The following is an 18,425-nucleotide window of genomic DNA, read 5'->3' as shown; positions in this document are numbered from 1 at the left end:
GTAACAAAACTGATGGACATGTACAAATAGAAACAACAGTTAACCTCCAATAGTGCAAAATTATTTTTTATTTCGAATATTTGCCATATTTATAGTGTCTACTTAGATGGTCCAGTGTACGTCACAACTAATCTATGTACGTGCATCGTATTAGGCCGGAGACCAAGCAATACCCAACGAACGCGATGTTGAAGAGGGCTGTAAAGAGACTAGAGGTCAACCAGATCAAAGTCCCGGGGAGGAATGTATTCCCGGTGACTCAGACAATTTAGTGCCGCAGTCGGTTATTATTGTGGATGAAACAGGACGCGCAGAAGAAGTGATAATGGAGATACGTGCGAGTCAACCATCCGAAGCCATAGTGATAAAAGCAGGGTCGGTTTCATACGACCCTATGGAAGATGTTGCTGATGGGAAATTCGCCAAATTCACCGAGATGATAAAACAAGATAATGTGTAAGTGTAGTATATATTACTCCGATGACATATTGATATGCTCAATCATTGATATAGGATATTCATAATTACAAAATTTCGCAGGGTACACACCTTTTCCGGACTCCGCAAGGCAGATATCCTATTCTTCTCTACTCTTATATCGTCCCAAAAATGGGTCCATAGTCAGGTACATATTTTAAACTTTAACTACACGATTTTGGGGTGTTCATGGTTTCTTGTTGGATTTAAATCCGACCGGTTTGCGTTTAACTGTATCTGCAGCACATGGAGATGATTGCCCTAACGCTGTGGCACAAAAATGGAGAAGAAATGATAAAACAAAGGACCGTAATTTTGGACTCCGTTCTCTTTTACGAGTTGACAAGAAGGTTCCAAGCATTCAACAGGAGCACGGCGAAACGGAATTTCAGATGGGACAAAGTACTCATTGACATCGTCAATGGGGAGAGGATGCACCACGAACCAAGGTTGAAGTGGGTTACAGATGTCGACGTTATATATGCTCCAATGAACTGGAAATCTAAGCATTGGGTAGGAGTGGGCATAAATCTTATAAAGAGACATGTTTCCATTTATGATCCTTTGATGACCTCCTCCAGAGAAACTCTTGCAATGTCCCGGATTAAGCCGGTGTGTGAGATGATACCGTACCTACTTCAAAGGGTTATCGATGTCAATTACCCTCTCGATCCATTTACCGCTGAAAGGGTTAGCCAAGTAGGACAAAACTTGAGGACGGGAGATTGTGGACCTTTTTCTATGAAGTTTTTAGAACTGTTGAGCATGGGCAAACCGATGACTGATTGCTTGAAGATCACCGACAACAATATTGACAATTTCCGAAAGAAGTTCGCGATGGACGTCTACGAAGCTGCTATTGGTCCGATAAATTAAGTAGCGAATAAACATTCTTCCTGGTTGTACTTATTACTTTCACGCAGGTGGTCCATATGATCCGTAACAGTCTGTTAGGATTATTATGGTTCGCTGAATTTGAATACAATTTAATCACATCACGCTCATCATATCATAGGATTGCCAGTAGGGACAAGTTAGTGTGCTCAAAATGGATAGAAACTAAGCACCAACCATGGACCTAAAAATCAAGTCTATAACGTTAGAAAATCGATTGTACGTACACTGATGAATATACGTACGTGTGTACACAGACCATAAATATACGTACGTGTGTACACAGACCATAATAAGGCCGTTACTTAGTTGATGGTACGTACACATATGAATATACGTACGTGTGTACATAGACCATAATAAGGCCGTTACTTAGTTGATGGTACGTACACATATGAATATACGTACGTGTGTACACAGACCATAATAAGGCCGTTACTTAGCTGATGGTACGTACACATCTGATAAAGGCCTAACATATACTAATACTGGTTAGAAAGACGTCATAATGATACATATCTAGACCCTCCAATATACAAAAAAATACTACACCTGAAGAGGGTTTACAAACAACCGATAGGAGCTATGTGAGTGACCAGACCTCGGAAAATCTAAGAACGACATCCTCAAATCCCACATGTTACCAAAAAAATGACCAAACACGCATCTTCTATTAGCAGCACGCGTAAAACTAATCTTAAATTTTGCAAAATCATACTGCTCCGGTAATGTACATGGAACCTCTTCAACTTTTTGATCCCGAGTTGAACTCAGCTTCCGGATAATCTACTGTCTCCGACGTAGCATCTAGTTGGAGAAAGCAGTCTCGGTCTGGGACCTCATCAAACACGTCTGCAGCAAGTTTCATCCTAATAGAAGGCATGGCCGCATCACATAGGCATGTGTAATTTACTCCAAGAGCTATACACTCTAAGCACTTCAACGTGTACACACCACAGTCACCTTGTTGATAGTTCTGTGGGAGTGTTTTCACCCGGTAGTAACTAAATGCCGCCGCCCCGATATGCTCATCTTTGTACCTCCGGTTATATGCTTGTATCAAGCGTGGGATCATTTTTGCAAACGGTTTGCACTTCTTTTGTAGACTCTCGTCGGTTCTACTGCTGTTTATGCTATCGTAAACTCTTAGCCTCCGCTGGACTAAGTCAGCTTCGATGGCTACCCAATGGTTGTTATCGAGGTTGTATGGGAAGAGCAGGGTGTTTACATCGTCAACCCACACCTTGTTTGTCATTCCGTATTTTGGCAGCCTTTCCACGTACGTCTCAAAATAACCTTCTCCAAAAACCCATTGATTAGAGGCTTCCATTTTAGGGAATTCAAATGCCCACATACTAACAAACAAAGGATCGAGAAAAGCAATACGATCTGTTTTATATGGGGATGGCGTTTGCGTCCCCCTAATACGGAACATATGCATACATGTAACCATGTGCTGCAACACGAGTGACATCTATCAGGCATTAGTATACCATAGTTAACTGCGTCAAATGTTATGCTACGAAGCTTACCGCATCCCATAACCAGCCGAATGTTGTAGTTGGCCACAATTGTTTAGGGGTCAGGAGGCGAAAATAAAATTCAGCATTTCCAGTGCAAGGTACTTTAGCCCTGAATACCAAAATTAACAAATCAGTTATAGATCGTAGTCCTCAAATCCGAATATAGACACTAATTATATACAACTCTAAATGAAGACTTACAAATCATCAGTTAGGAAGGACATCAGCTTTGCAATTTTCTCAGGACTTGCCTCACTAAAAGGATCGTACACTGCGGGAGATAGGACTACAATGTGGCTTTCACGTCGGGTCATTAATGCAGCTCGCATTGATTCGTCATTAGGGTTTAACCCTATGTTGGTGCCCACTGGATCTACTAATAGAAGATCAAGCTCTCTTGATGGAGGAAACACCTTTTGTAACAAATATGCAAAATACCTGGCTTTCTCCTTATCTTTCACTGTATGAGACGATGCAGGACTGCTGGTCCCCTTGGTTAAATCCACAACAGATTCGCACTTTCGATCCGACGAGCCAGGGTTACCACCACTTACCGGATGGATAACATTAATAGGAACGGGTTGAGCACCTGCTCCATCAACTTTGTCATTATACTTTGCTCTTTTATCGCCTTCCTCTGTCTCCCAACTTTGTACTCTTTTGACACGCTGTACACTGTCTACCATCTGCTTTGGAATTCGTTCTACACTGTCCTCTGGTTCGATTTTAATACTCCCAGACCACATGACCTTATCCTTAATGGCTAACGGATTCCTAACACAACTAGCAACTTTATAACCATCCTTGTCCGAATGCTTTATCTGATATAGCCATGACTTGAAACAAAAGACATGTATTTGACGTTATATACAAGACATTTGAAATATAATATGATGCTGTTAAACTAGAGACAAAGTATACAAATTGCTAAATTGTGTGTACGAAAAAAATCATATATCAAAATAATTACAAAATTATACAACTTCACAAAACTGAAATTGATATTGTTTCCTCGAATAGATAAATACAAAGACTTCATACTGAACAATAGATATATAATAACAATTTTATCAATACGGTACGCAGATCATACCTCCTCTATTTTTTGTTCGTCATTTCTTAATGTAAGAGGTCCTTGCATATGCGCTCCTCCATCCGTTGTGTTGATAACAACTTTCTTCAATAGTTGAACGTCACTCTCAAAGTTACCCATCCTACTCTCCATACCTTGAAGTTTGAACACAACTTCCGCTATTGCTCTAGAAAACAATATCTGAATATTATCTATTTTCGCCCCTAGTGTTTCAACCATAGTAAATAACCTTCCACTACCATCTTCACCCTGCACACCTGAATGCTTATCTCCAGACGCCTTCTCTGCTGAACATTTGTCCCCAACACTTTCTTTCTGCTCCTTCGCATTATTGGGGACATTACGGATGCTGGTTGGGGCTGTTTCAAGGAAATCATCGTCACTTACCCCTGCAACATGTTGCCTCCTCTCCCTCTTCTTCGTATGTTCCCCCTTCCTTTTTTTTACACAATCCCATTCTCTTTCATCCACTTCGCCATTGATCACGTCTAACAGCAGATTATCCAGTTTCTTCTTCAAACCTTCTCCTACACCATACACACAATACTGTCCTGGCTAATCTGGATATATGAACTCCAAAGGTTTAGGTACTAAATGCTTCACCTGAAGCTGCATTTCAGATATCATAACTTTTAATAATCTATCACAAAGAAAAAATGCAGACAAATAATGCATACGTAAATTGAAGGCATACCTCCCCATTATTAAGGAGTTTGCTCCTGGATATGAAGGCTTCGATATCCTTCCTTGGCCTCCCTCCTCTCCACCTTAACAGAGGCAAATCTACACCTTCTCTTACATTCCCGTAGCTAGCCCCCAGCACCTTCACGCTCTCAAATGCCCATATCAGCAATACATGGACACATCCATGGAGGGTATAAGCATTGTTAGGTAACCCAAGGACTTTGATGGAATCAACTAAACTCTTGAATCCAACCCTACCCCATTGAAAACTCTCAAATGCTTCTTCATTCAACGCCCTTTTAGCGTATTCTAGAGGAATCCGACTGTTCCTTGATAAACCAAGCACTCCAACATGAACAAGATACAACCGAGCTATCTGCGTCTTCATTTCATCGGACCACCCACGGCAGCTTCTCAAACCCTCAACTAGCTCCTCCCAGTTGGGTCCATTAAAAGCTTTCACCTTTAAAGCCGCCCATAAAGGTGTATGATCGACTTCAAACTCTGTTTCATCAATCTTCTCACAATTCAAACCACTAATTTCTTCATATTCATATAGAGAGAACCTCAGCGGCTTTCCTCCAACCAAAAACCATACCTCCGAAGGAATGTTTATTGCCAATTGATTGGACAATAGATAATGGATGGTCTTCCCACAAAACAGGTAGTCAGATTCGGCTAGATCCAATAGAACTCCCAGCTGCGAATTCTTTCTTATTTTGTCATACACCTCATCACGAACAAAGCCTTCCAAACCACCAAGATTGGACAAACTACAATCGTGGTGCAGGCTTCTCATCGGCAGTGGAAAATTACCAAACCCATACAACCTACTTGGATACCTCTTGCTTGACCCCATATCTACGACAGAAGCTTTAGTTTAGTTATTAATTCAATATCACAAAACATTTGTTGCTTAGATTAGCAACGAAGCAACATGAAGTCACACAAATATCTTCCGAAAAACAGAGCTCAACAACATACAGAAAACTAACATACAATATACAAGGCCTACTATGTAATACTCGGGTATAAGAAAACAGTAAGCAATAGAGACTAAACCACGATATAGAAATTTACCTCTGAGCAAATCGCTTTATTTCCCTCCTCCTCTACTTCAAACCACCTCGCCGTCAACTCGCCGTCAGTGGTCCTCCACCCAAACGTCCTCCACACAGATTCTTTTCACGCCGCAAGCTATCTAAAAATAGCTGATCTCAACCCAACAATCGTAAGACAAACAACACAAAGATTCAAGGGATCGACTTAGGTTTATGATCTTTTTATTTTCCCCTTTTAAGATCTTCGTTTTAAAAGAGAATGGCATAAATCGTAATAAAACACACAACTCAGATATAGAAGTAATTTGCAAACTTTTATGTGTTATTCTAGTAAGACAGAAATCTCAACGTGTTAGTCTAGTAATAAACCTACTTTTATGCAATATTCTAGGTAATTTCCCTTCATAAAGATCAGAATAGTCAACACATGAACCCAATTATTGATAATTTTATCCATATACTTATTCGGTTTTAGATCCACACATATTGGAGCTTCTCAAACCAAAATCCTTGTACATATTTCTTTTATTTATATAGATTTTACTTTTACTTTTTTTTTTCTAAAACATCTTAATAATATAGATTACTACTTTATTTCCAGAAATGTTAATTAGTTAAATATCTAATTTTTATTGGTTGTTTTAAATCTTATATGGACACATTTAGGAGTTTATAGCTTCAACTTTTTATTAGTATAAATATAATATTTTGAATTTTCTATGGAGAATAAGTAATTGTAATATTTTAAAATATTCTGTTAAGTTTAAATATTTTTAATATTTGAAACTTTTAAAAGTTTCAATATTTATAATATTTTAAACTTTTAAAATTTATAAATTATAATTCTCTTAAAACCTTTTAAAAGCTAAGAAATTTTTAAAATTTAATTTTTAATATTTTGAAACCTTTCTAAAGCTAAGACTTTTAGAAATTTCAATATTTATAATATTTAAACCTTTTAAAAGGTTTTGAAATATAATATTTGAACCTTTTAAAAAGTTTCAATATTTATAATATTTTAAACTATTAAAATTTTAAAAATTATAATATTTAAAATCTTTTAAAAAGTTAAGAACTTTTAAAAGTTTCCATATCTATAATATTTAAACTTTTAAATTTTTTAAATATTATAATATTTTTTTGAAACTTTTTAAATTTTTAATTTGATCAAATAAAAAAACTGGATCAAACCGAATAAAACTTTTAAACTTGGACGCCTGATAAATCAAGCTTTCCTGCTCATTCGTTGTTGGAAGCATATTAATCTTATTTATACTGGTTCTGAACCATTGTCTAAAAAACTTCTAGCCGATGTGGGACGTTATATATAGTTCTTTTATTTCCATAAATTTAAAATTCTGGAAATTTAGAAAATGTTAATGAATTTTATGTCAAACCCTGATAGGTTGTTTAAAATAATTCTTACTATAGAAATTTTTGGAAATTTAGAAAATGTTAATTAGTGACATGTCGAATCCCTATTGGATGTTTAAAATCCTAGGTGGACAGCCTTATAAGCTTATAGCTCCTACTTTTATTTAGTATAATTTAAGCAACCCTTTAAACAAATAACCCTACTCCATATAAGATATTACACAAAATGCCACTATATTTAATTATAAAATATAATAACAAAATCTTATTATTAATTTGTTGCAACCAGAAAAACAGATTTTTATTAATATAGTTATTAAAAGAAAACAAATTTCACGTAAATATTAATATAGTTATTTTTAGTGTTAATTAATTATTTTCTTTTTATTTTTCAACTCAAAAAAACTTATAAAATCAGAAAAAGTATTGGTTATGTAAAATCTTAATTGATTCACGTAAATATATTATAAATATTTTCAATAATATTTTAGAACAATAATAAATCTTATAAAACAATTTTATTTTTTTATAGCCCAATATTTTTGAAATTATTTTAACAGATTTCATTTATTGTTTCAGAAATTTTAGGAAACAATAATAAACTATTTAGAATAATTATAAAACTTAATTTTATTTATAAAACTAAGATTATATATATGCATTCTAAATCATTTAATAATGACATATATATCTTTAAACTAAGATACAACATTGCTTATATTTTTAAAATATAAAATATTATATCTAATTTATTAAATATTTGTTTGCAATGCACATCGACGCAGAGACATTTTATTAAAATCTAAGAAATCACAAATATTATATTTTATTTAATATAATATATATAACTAAAAGATAAATAAAAAAAGTTATCGAGATTTCTAAACATGACCGCTTCAATACAGGTTTTGTTTTCTTTTTAGGATTTTACCAAATTTATATGATTCACGGATTTGAACATTATATCGTGTAGCCAAAACGGGTTGAAATTAGAGTATGAAACTAAGTAAATGAAATGTAAAAGATTATAAAATGTATAGCACAGACAACTATCTATATATTTCCATGTGCTAACTATCTAGAATGAAATATTCTTCAGTCAAGATATACTCATTATAGATATACTCTTTTAATTTTGATCATTCGAAATAAAAATAAAATAATTATCCACATAAAACTATTAAACCTCCACTATCTAAACAGTGCGGGTTACAATTTTTTTAGCAAATTTTTTACAATTGATGATTTTATTTTCTAAAAGATTTCGCTCATTCACAAAGTAATTCAAAATTTCAGAGGATTTGATATATATAATTTAATATAATGAGATGATTAACAAATCGACTAAATTCTCTATCGTAGGGGAGGTACTATATTGCCCTGTCACACGATTCAAAATATATATATATATATATATATATATATATATATATATTTTTACGGGTTAACTTATTTGGTACTTATAAATATTGAAATTTTATGATTTTGCACTGAGATCAATGAGTTTTAGTAACAAAAATATTTTGTTATACTCCATTCTACCTCCCACTCATATAATTTTCTTGCACTTTAATTCATTTTTTACGTTGACTCAATACCGCTACAAATTGTAAATCGGATCACGAGTAAATAAAGGTTTTCTTGATTCTACCAATTCTAAAACATTTAAGCAGTTATACCCAAAACCTAATAATGGTAAGTCGTTAAGTTTATTGTACCGACTATAATCGAAACCGAAGTATGAAACTAAGTAAATTAAATTTATAAATTATAAAATAAGTAGAATAAATCAAATAAAGATAATACTATTATTTTGTAACTAACAAATCAAAATTTACGTAAATAGTTTCCCGCACTGCACAGTGCGGGTTATCATCTAGTAATTAGTTAGTTACAATGCATATTAGTCTTCTAGGTTCAATGAAGTTATGGTATATAATTAAAAGATTTAATATACTAAAAGAATTATCATAATTTACTATCAGTTAAAATAGTTAAAAAAAACTTGCATTGTGCCGATACTCTACTAATATAAATACTCGGGAAAACGGCCAACAATTTCTCGTTAGCTTTTTCATACCTCAACTTTGATACCCTGCAAATTACAGCCCCAACTCAAATTAATTCAAATTTCCTATCTGAACTCCATCAAATTTGACAGTTTCGACATCCACATAAACGGTGTTAAGCGAAAGCTTAACGGTTGATTAATCAGCATTGACGTGGCATTTTGGCTTGACAAAACGACGTCGTTTTGTCATTTTGGCGTGTGTTGAGCTCTGAAACAAAACGACGTCGTCTTTTATTTTGGAATTAAAATTGATTTGGGGGAAATCGATTTTAGGGTTCTTATTATTTCCTTTTGCTCGAAAGAAAAGAGAGAGTGATGGGTGAGAGTGAGTCTCGTAAAACATAGATTTGTGGGTTGTACTCGAAGGGATCGAATTATCATTTTAGTTTGGAGTTTGTTGGGTTCGTGTTCTGTGGATTTCAAGAGTGAAAGGTTTTGTGTGTTTGTGTTTTGGCTCATAGGGTTCGGGTCTGCTCGCATCGAATTAAGAGTGGTGTTTGTGTTGGGTCGACGTCAAAGGTCCAAATTCGGGTAATTGAGAAGGCAATAGGAGGTAATGATTTGATTTTTGGTTCAATTTCGTGTCCAATTTAGTTTTTTGGGTTAAATTTCTATCAAACTTTTCGGGACCTTCGAATTGAATTGTTTTTTTTATGCCGTTTGTTGTGTCAGTGATATTGAAGTAACATTCACTGTTTACTATGGTGAATATTGGGCATCAAATGATGGGGACGAAGCTTATATTGGTGGTGAGATGTCGACATTTGATTGTAAGGTTGAGAATTTTTATAGACAGATGGGAAATACCTTTGGTAAGGCTTTCTATGGGAAACAGTTGTGCTATTGCTTGCCTTTTGAAGATAGTACGGATCGGAAGGAATTGAGTGCTAGTAGTTACAGAAAAATGTGTGATGTGGCTCGATGGGTTAAAGTTGTTAACGTGTTTGTATCTGAAGGAACGGAAGAACATGAAAGGGATGCAGATCCGTGTGAGGAGGAAGTGAGAGTTGAATGAAATGTGGGTCCTTTTGTTGATGAGGATGAAGATGAAGAGATTGACTACCATAATACTCCTCCTAACACTGATGATGAAGGTGATGAGGAGAGGCATGTGAGATGCAAGCCAGGATGTGGTCAGTTGAAGATGCATCAGGTTTTTGAAAGCTTGGATGAGTTCAAGGATGCTTTGGTAGATTATGCATTGAAAAGTGGGAATAATATTAAGTTAAGCAGATGGGGAAAAGAAAAGTGTGAAGCAGTGTGTGGTGTAAAGGAGAGTGAGATCCCTTGTGAATGGAGGATCTACTGCTCCTATGAAGAGTGTATTGGAAAGTACAAGGTGAAATCGTTTGAGCATGAACACGTTTGCACTCCTAATGGATATTGCAAGATCTTGAAATCAAGAGTACTTGCAAAGATGTTTCTGGATGATATTAGGACTGATCCTTACTTTAAACCGAGGACAATGGAAGATGAAGTGATGAAGAACTACAATCTGATTGTCTCAAGAGACAAGTGTAGAAAAGGGAAGAATAAGGCATTAGATATCATCAAGAAGGAGCATGAGGAGCAGTTCTTTAGGCTCAAAGACTACCGCATAGAGCTGATACGGTAAGTTTCAAAAATTTGACTAATTTGTTTTTTCGACTTATTATTTGACTGATCATTTGACTAATCATTTTGAATTAATATGTCAAATCCTGGATCAACTGTGGAGTTAAACACAGATTTGGATGATGAAGGATCAGAAATTTTCCACAGATTCTATGTGTGTTTCGCAAATCTCGCAAAGCAGTGGACCACATGGTGTCGTCCTATCTTTGGACTAGATGGATGCTTTTTTAAAAGCACTCTTAAAGGACAATTACTAGCAGCTGTTGGGAGAGATGCAAACAATGGAATGTATCCATTTGCTTGGGCTATTGTGGATGTAGAGAATGAAGATAATTGGGCTTGGTTTATAAGAAACATTAAGGCAGACTGTGAAAATATTGGGGATGGTCAGGGTTTCACGGTTATATATGATAGGCAAAAGGTGAGTTTTACCAATAACTTCTTCTCTTATGGTTGTATAGGGTTTGTTAAATAACTTGTTAAATAACTTTTGCTTGTTTGGTTGTATAGGGTTTGTTGAACGCTGTAGAGAGCGAGTTGCCTAAGGTCGAGCACAGGATGTGTGCAAGGCACATTTATGGGAATCTTAAAAAGCAGTTCCCATGTTGATATGATCGTGGCAAGCACGGAGCCAGAGGCTGCAGAGAAACCGGAGATGGTGGGAAGGATCACTCGTTCAAGAGCTAAGGAGATGGCCAAGGAAGCTCACTCACTCATAGTTGACGGGTCATTCAACCTACCGAGGATCCAAGTCTTCAACATATCCACCTTGAAGACTTCACCCAGTAATGATAACTAGATAACTTAGGTGTGAAGTTTGTACTCTTTTTCCCATAACTGAGTTTTGTTCCAATGGGTTTTCTCAGTTTGGTTTTTAATGAGGCAAATGGATCACTACGTTGAATTATCTAGAAGTCATTACCAATGGGGAATAATGTACTTCTGAACTAGTACAAGTGACTTATGTACTACTACAGGTCACCTAGACATTTTGCTGTTTTCTTATTTCCTTTAAACGTCTTGTTGTTTTATTTTGAACTTCCTGTTGTTTGGAGTGTCGAGCCCTAGGGTTAATTATAAAACCCCAAAGCTACGCCTCTTGTTCTTTAGCGAAGAAGTAGTATGAACAAGTATTGTTAAACTTCTTCTCTCAATTCGAATCCTTGAATGCGTTCTTGAATTCTGGGTTTCTATACACTTTGTGATTCAGAAACTCTTCACTTTGTTACCATCCATATAACCATCGAAACAATCATCACCATCTCATCATTGTTTTTATCACTCGATCATCACCATATCCACCCACATTATCATTCACGCACCATCACCATCGAATCTCATCACTATCCGTTTGTCTTCAGCCTTTCATCGGAGTTCCATCCTAGGGAGATCGTATTACATGTCAAAGCGAGATGAAAGGGTTGTTCTGGAGAGTTGCTGAGAGTTACATACTGTCGGAGTATGAGGCTAATCTGGAAAGGGTTAAAGCTTATGATATGCGGCTGTTTAAGGCAATAATGCAGAGGAATCCACAGAATTGCAGTCTTGCCTTCTGCAAACCCACAGCATCGTGTGTAGATGTGCACAACAACTTGTCAGAATCATTCAACAATGCAATTGATCCCTCAAGGTATTTTCCAATGGTTGAAATGTTGGAGATCATCCGGCGGAGAACAATGCAGCGTATAGAGTTGAGGATGAAGAAAGCATGTCTCCACAGAGGTAGGTTCACAAAGAGGGCGGCAGCATTCATAGCTGAGGAGCAGGAAAGTCTTAAATACACCAAATACGTTTCAGGGTCCGCACAAGGTAGGTGTGAAGTTCTTGATCGTGGAAAATCTTTCAGCCTACATATGGGTATGCGGACTTGTGCTTGTCGGAAATGGGAGATGAGTGGACGCCCATGTCGTCATGCACTACGAGTCATTGCCGAGAAGAAGCTTAATCATGAGGATTACTCATCTGAATGGTATTCAAATTCAAAGCAGAAACTTATTTATCCTTCTAACATAGAACCAGTTAATGGTCTGCGGTTTTGGAGGAACTCTGGCGATGTAATCAAACCACCTGCTCATTTGGTTGAAGAAATTGAAAACATGAAAGAAAGAAAACCGAAGCCAAAGAGGAAGAAGCCAAGACATGAATCTCCAACAAAGAAAGCTTCAAGGAAGAGAAGAATTATGCATTGTGGAAGATGTGGAGAAGCGGGTCACAATATAACAAAGTGTAAGAATTTGGTTTTGGAGATGCATAGGCCAAAAAAAAGACTCCAAGAGAAGATGGATGTGAGTCAGAAGCATCTCAGTCACAAGGACCATCTCAGTCACAAGGACCATCTATGTCACAAGCACCGATCCAACCAACTCAATAGTTTATCAGGTTTATCTCCTCTCTTAAAGCTTACTTTGATGGAGTTTAGTTAAATCGTTTCTGACTTCAACTACTGTTTTATTGAAGGATTTGTTGTTTTGGTATATGGATTGGAAGATTTAGGAGGAGTTGTTTTTTGGAGGAACTGTGTTTTGGAGGTTTTTGGAGGAGCTGTGATGATTTGGAGGTTTTTGGAGGAGCTGTGATGATTTGGAGGTTTTTGGAAGAGCTGTGATGATTTGGAGGTTTTTGGAGGAGCTGTGATGATTTGGTAGTTTTTGAAGCATTGAGGATGCGGCTATAAGTTTTAATTTTCAAGTTTTTAGGATATTATTGATCTTTTCAAATGGATGTTGAACAAGTTTCTCAATGTGAACAAGTTTTTTCCAATTACTTCTTCTATTACATTACAACAACACAACAAGGGGAAATCATCACAGCTTGTTCTTAATTCTTACATTAACACAACAACAACAACCCCTTACAACTTACATACTCCACTACTCAAAACAAAAACATGTAAATGAAAATCATCACCACAACACATCCGATCATATTCTTCAAGCTACGAAGCTCCATTTTGCACTCAGTTATCTCTTTTTCAACCACAGCTTCACAAACATGAGTTTCCATTTGGAGAGTTCCAACCTCTGATTCACAAGCATTGACATTCTTTTGTAATGTGATAGAGTCTTCTTCCACATTATTAATTTTCAACTTCATATCTTCTATCTCTTCAACCATACACTCATCAGTCCACTTAAAAGTGTGATACCATCTACTCTGCAGCAACTTAAAACAAGCAAAGTAAAATCAAAACTCAAAACAAGCAAAGTGAAACAAAATTTTGTCAATTGAAAATACCTTTTTCAGATCCTCTTGGACAGGAGTGAAACAGTTTTCCTGGGTTTTTGGCAGTCCTCGACGTACCCATTCTCACAGCTTCACCGCATCTGCATCTCGTTGGAAACCCTCTTCCTTGATCACCAATCTCTACACTCAATCTCTCTTTTCTTTCGAGCAAAAGGAAATAATAAGAACCCTAAAATCGATTTCCCCCAAATCGATTTTAGTCCCCAAATAAAAGACGACGTCGTTTTGTTTCAGAGCTCAACACATGCCAAAATGACAAAACAACGTCGTTTTGTCAAGCCAAAATGCCACGTCAATGCTGTATAGTGAACCAAGTAATTTGCAGGGTATCAAAATTGAGGTATGAAAAAACTAACGAGAAATTGTTGGGGTATATTTTGGCCGTTTTCCCTAGAAATACTCCCAAAAATCCAGATCCACTTTGGATTAGATCATTGTGTTTCCGGAGCAAATTCTCTCCTTAATTCTTTCCTTGTGCTTTACATTTTGCTTGGGTTCTAAATTCTAAACCTTGGCGGGAAACATTTATTGAATCTATGCTAAAAACATTTACTGAAGCATTTGAACAATGATTGGAATATAACTGATTATTCCTAATCGACTCGAATTGTTCACAGTTCTAATGGTTCTATTTTATTGCAGGGTTAGTAGCTCTATTATGGCCTCTCGAAGTATTGTGGCTGAAGAATATAATAATGTTTCAAGTCATGGTGAATGAATAATTGATTATTACTCTCTTTTTTCTGAAATTGGTAAAATTGTGTTTGGTACCAATCATATAAATCAATTTGTACCGTTTGAAATCGCTGAATTTCAAATACTCTTTCTCGCAAAACTTTGCGGTTACGTGTAAATGATAAAAGGGAAGATTTTTTTTTTAAAAAAGGAGTATATATATCAAAAGATTAAAAAATATGTTATCAAACCTTATATATATTCACGATAATTCTTAAACATCATTTATGGTGTTTGTTATTAATAATGTTCGATTTTAATGTTTTTTAATTAATAAAGTTTTTGGTGTTTTTATAAAATTTTATAATTAGAAAATTGCATTGTTTTAATAATTATTTGTTTAGCCGTTGTCTTACCTGCTGATCAACGAGTCATAATTCAACACATCTATTTTAATCGATAAACCAGTCATTCAAAACACTGGATCAAAGTTCAAATGACAAACATCCGCTTCTGCAATTGCAACCGCAACCGCAAGTCTTACTAATGTAACTATTCTCATATGTCAGGTTAAGCATTGGGCCAAAGGCACATGATGTTAACAATGCCCTACACCGAACCCTGAATTCTGTATCCATAACGTTGCTAGTCGCTGTTCATTTACAGGTATCAACTCAGTACTATTTTAAGTTGTATGTGCTTAAAGTTTGAACCAATCTGCTTCTCCTTTGTCTTGCGCAGACTCAAACTTCGTAAAATGGGGACAACGTAATCAGGACTGTGTGGGTAAGAATGTTTGCAAATACCAAGCTTCAGTACGTACATACTTATTTGTTATATAATGAAATATATATTTTTACCTTGTAGTTGCAATCTGTAGAGTACCTTTGGATGCAAGGGTTCTGCGTCAGTACAATGCATAGTCAGTCTTTGGATATCCAAAAACTGGGAAACTACTGGTATAGTGAGTGATGGGAACTTTGGCCCTCCAACTGTACCCCATCGTTATTTTGGTAGATCGTTTTATTAATACTATTGTTTTTGCTTAGCATAAGTTTAAACCAATCACGAATGACGAACCATATATATTAAAACATGGATATATTCATAGCTTATTATATAAAGTTAGGTTTTGAAAGTTAGCCATTAACAAGATTTTGACATGTGTCAAGTTATCAATCTCAGATTTTGACAAATGTAAAAATTAATATTTAAAAAGAGAAATTTGATTACAACAAAAATATAAAATATTTTGTTTAAAAAAAATTAATAATGTAAAAAGATAATTATCAAAATTACATAATTTATTAAAAATACAAAGTTTTTTTAAAATAATTATAATATATATATATATATATATATATATATTTCATAAAATTCGAAATTATAATATTATTTACTTATTTTTAGTTAAGTTATTAATTCTACAAAAAATTGAAAAAGGGATTAAGGAAAATATACCGTTAATTATTAATTTTACATTTTGTAAATACTCACTTCTATATAAACATAGATCGTCTCATATTTAAATAATTTATTCAAAAACACTGCTTTCAATTTTGTTTAATTGGGAAATGTTTTTTAATGGGAAAGTAAATTTTTCTTATTTTTAAACCAAAATTTTCTCATACTTTTTACTTTTTCAGTTGGGAATAGGTAAGATTAATATGTTGACCCAAAAGAAAAATTAATATATGCGTTTTCTTTTCCTAATACTGTATTTTAAAATTTATTGTAGTATTTTTAGATTGTTTTATTTAATTTATATTTTTATCTTTGAATTATTTGGAATTCATATATTGCAGTGCTTATAATTTTCTATGATTTCTTTAATTATGTCAAATTAATATTCTTCTAATTTTTCAATGGTTGGTTATAAACCCCTTTTTTTTTTTGCAAACATAATTGTTGCCATTATTCATTCATTCAATCCCAATGAGAGATAACGATTAGAAGCTCATCAACCTAATGGATAGATAAAATAGGCTAATCAAACACAAGGTTATAACAAACATAGATAAATAGATTAGAAAAACATAAATCGTTGTTGATAGATCCATATGAACTCAAAGACTGTGACACCCTGGTTTGCGGAAAGGTTTAAAAGAATTGATTTGGCCATATATGTCACCAAAATGCACTTATTTTTCCAGTCAAGGGTCCTGAGAGAACTTCATGATAGGTGACCTTCCTAGATGTGATTGTCGAAACAGTGCGAGTGAGGACAAAACACAGAAAAATATCATTTGTTGATTTGTAAGGTTTGTAAATAAGTTTTTAAAGCCTTCCAGACATGACAAACCGGCCATCGAATATGGGTGGGTCCACGGGCCGAGAATAGATGTAGGACCCACTTAGGAAGGTAGGCCCATGGACTGGGAGTGGACATGGGCTCACTAAGCAAGGTAGCGGTTGAGGCGTTACAGAGACAGAGGCTACATCATGGTGTGTCAAAGATACTTCTACGAATACATTGGGAAATTTAATATTAGTTACTATCAAAAGATTTTGTGACGTTAGAATTTTTTTTTTTTACTTTAATTGGTTGTCGGAGCAAGCCATTTTGAGATAGCAAAAAGACGTGAACATGTTCTCTCCACACAGGAAGAAGGCAGAGCTGATGTTCTCTCTATAGTGGAGAAGGTTGGACGCAAGGTTATTTCTCCAAGGGAGGATGGTGGAGGAGGTTGGACGCAATGTTATCTCCCCAAGGGAGGAAGGCAGAGCCAAGGTTCTCTCCACGGTGGAGGAGGTTGGACGCAAGGTTCTCTCCATAAGGGATAAGGGCGGAGCCGAGGTTTTCTCCATGGTGGTCATACATTATTGTGATGATACATCATTAATTAATATATTATGTAATATATTTTTTATTCAAAATATTTTTTGAGCCGACAATTTTAGTAATTAAAAAACTATGCAGAAGTGAAAGTAAAATAGTTGGCTTAATGTGTTCATATAGACATTTTCTAGGTGGTGATAAAAAATATATTTGTAACATAAAGTATATTTAGGTGTAAAAAATATACTTTTAATAGTAACACACATCAAAGATTTGTAAATGGATATAAATCAGTGTATTATAACAAATGTACTATTTATAAATAACGTACAACAATTTTTAGTATATTTTTATTAAATTTAATTTAATTTATAAAGCTTTAAACCCGCACATCGGGCGGTCCTCATCTAGTATATAATAAATTCAGAATTTGGTTACTTTGGTTTAAGTGGGACTGAATGTATCTACCTACATATCTTGCATCTTATGTTGGATTTGGATTGGAGAATCTGTAGCTAGCTTTATGTAACTTGTGTCTGAAGTTACCTTTTATAAATTCATGTTTTCTTAATGCCAATTCGCCTCAGATCCTTTATACACACTTTAACTGAAAGATAAGTTAAATGATCGACCACCAAAATGATGACTTCAGATTCTGTGGTATATTTTGGCATCACCCTGAAAGTAGCCATAATAGAAACTTAAATCTTTAAGAAATCATTAGACCGGCCAGGAAAAAATAAAAAATAAGAGTGACATATATAAATATCTGGAAAATGCTTGAAGATGTGAACTGAGAATAGATGAGCATTTATAAGTATGATAACTTTAATAAATGAACGATGCTTGCCAACAATTTTATATTTGCTCAATTGTGAATTGCATCATTTAATTAACACATTTATCTCCGATATTATTAGAAAATGATTTTTGATCT

The 18,425-nt window shown here is 34.9% G+C and overlaps 1 protein-coding gene and 1 pseudogene across 1 annotated transcript; one reads left to right on the top strand and one right to left on the bottom strand.

Annotated features, from left to right (window-relative positions):
* Positions 1-2,116: 2,116 nt before the first annotated feature.
* LOC147938346 (uncharacterized) lies at positions 2,117-5,530 on the bottom strand. The gene is made up of 8 exons (XM_087465595.1): positions 5,270-5,530; positions 4,682-5,188; positions 4,591-4,596; positions 4,437-4,542; positions 3,988-4,346; positions 3,096-3,715; positions 2,904-3,003; positions 2,117-2,827 (listed from the first exon to the last, which is right to left on the bottom strand). The coding sequence occupies exons 1-8, from the start codon at positions 5,528-5,530 to the stop codon at positions 2,117-2,119; spliced, it is 2,670 nt and encodes an 889-aa protein (XP_087321721.1).
* Positions 5,531-9,492: 3,962 nt separating this feature from the next.
* Positions 9,493-15,681, top strand: LOC104715301 (uncharacterized; annotated as a pseudogene).
* The last annotated feature ends 2,744 nt before the right edge of the window (positions 15,682-18,425 follow it).

The sequence above is a fragment of the Camelina sativa genome, chromosome 9 (genome assembly GCF_030686135.1).
Source record: "Camelina sativa cultivar CO46 ecotype springtype chromosome 9, ASM3068613v1".
NCBI classification, from domain to species: Eukaryota; Viridiplantae; Streptophyta; class Magnoliopsida; order Brassicales; family Brassicaceae; genus Camelina; species Camelina sativa.
The sequence above is the reverse complement of the archived record's forward strand: the minus strand, read 5'-3'. Positions and strand labels throughout refer to the sequence as shown.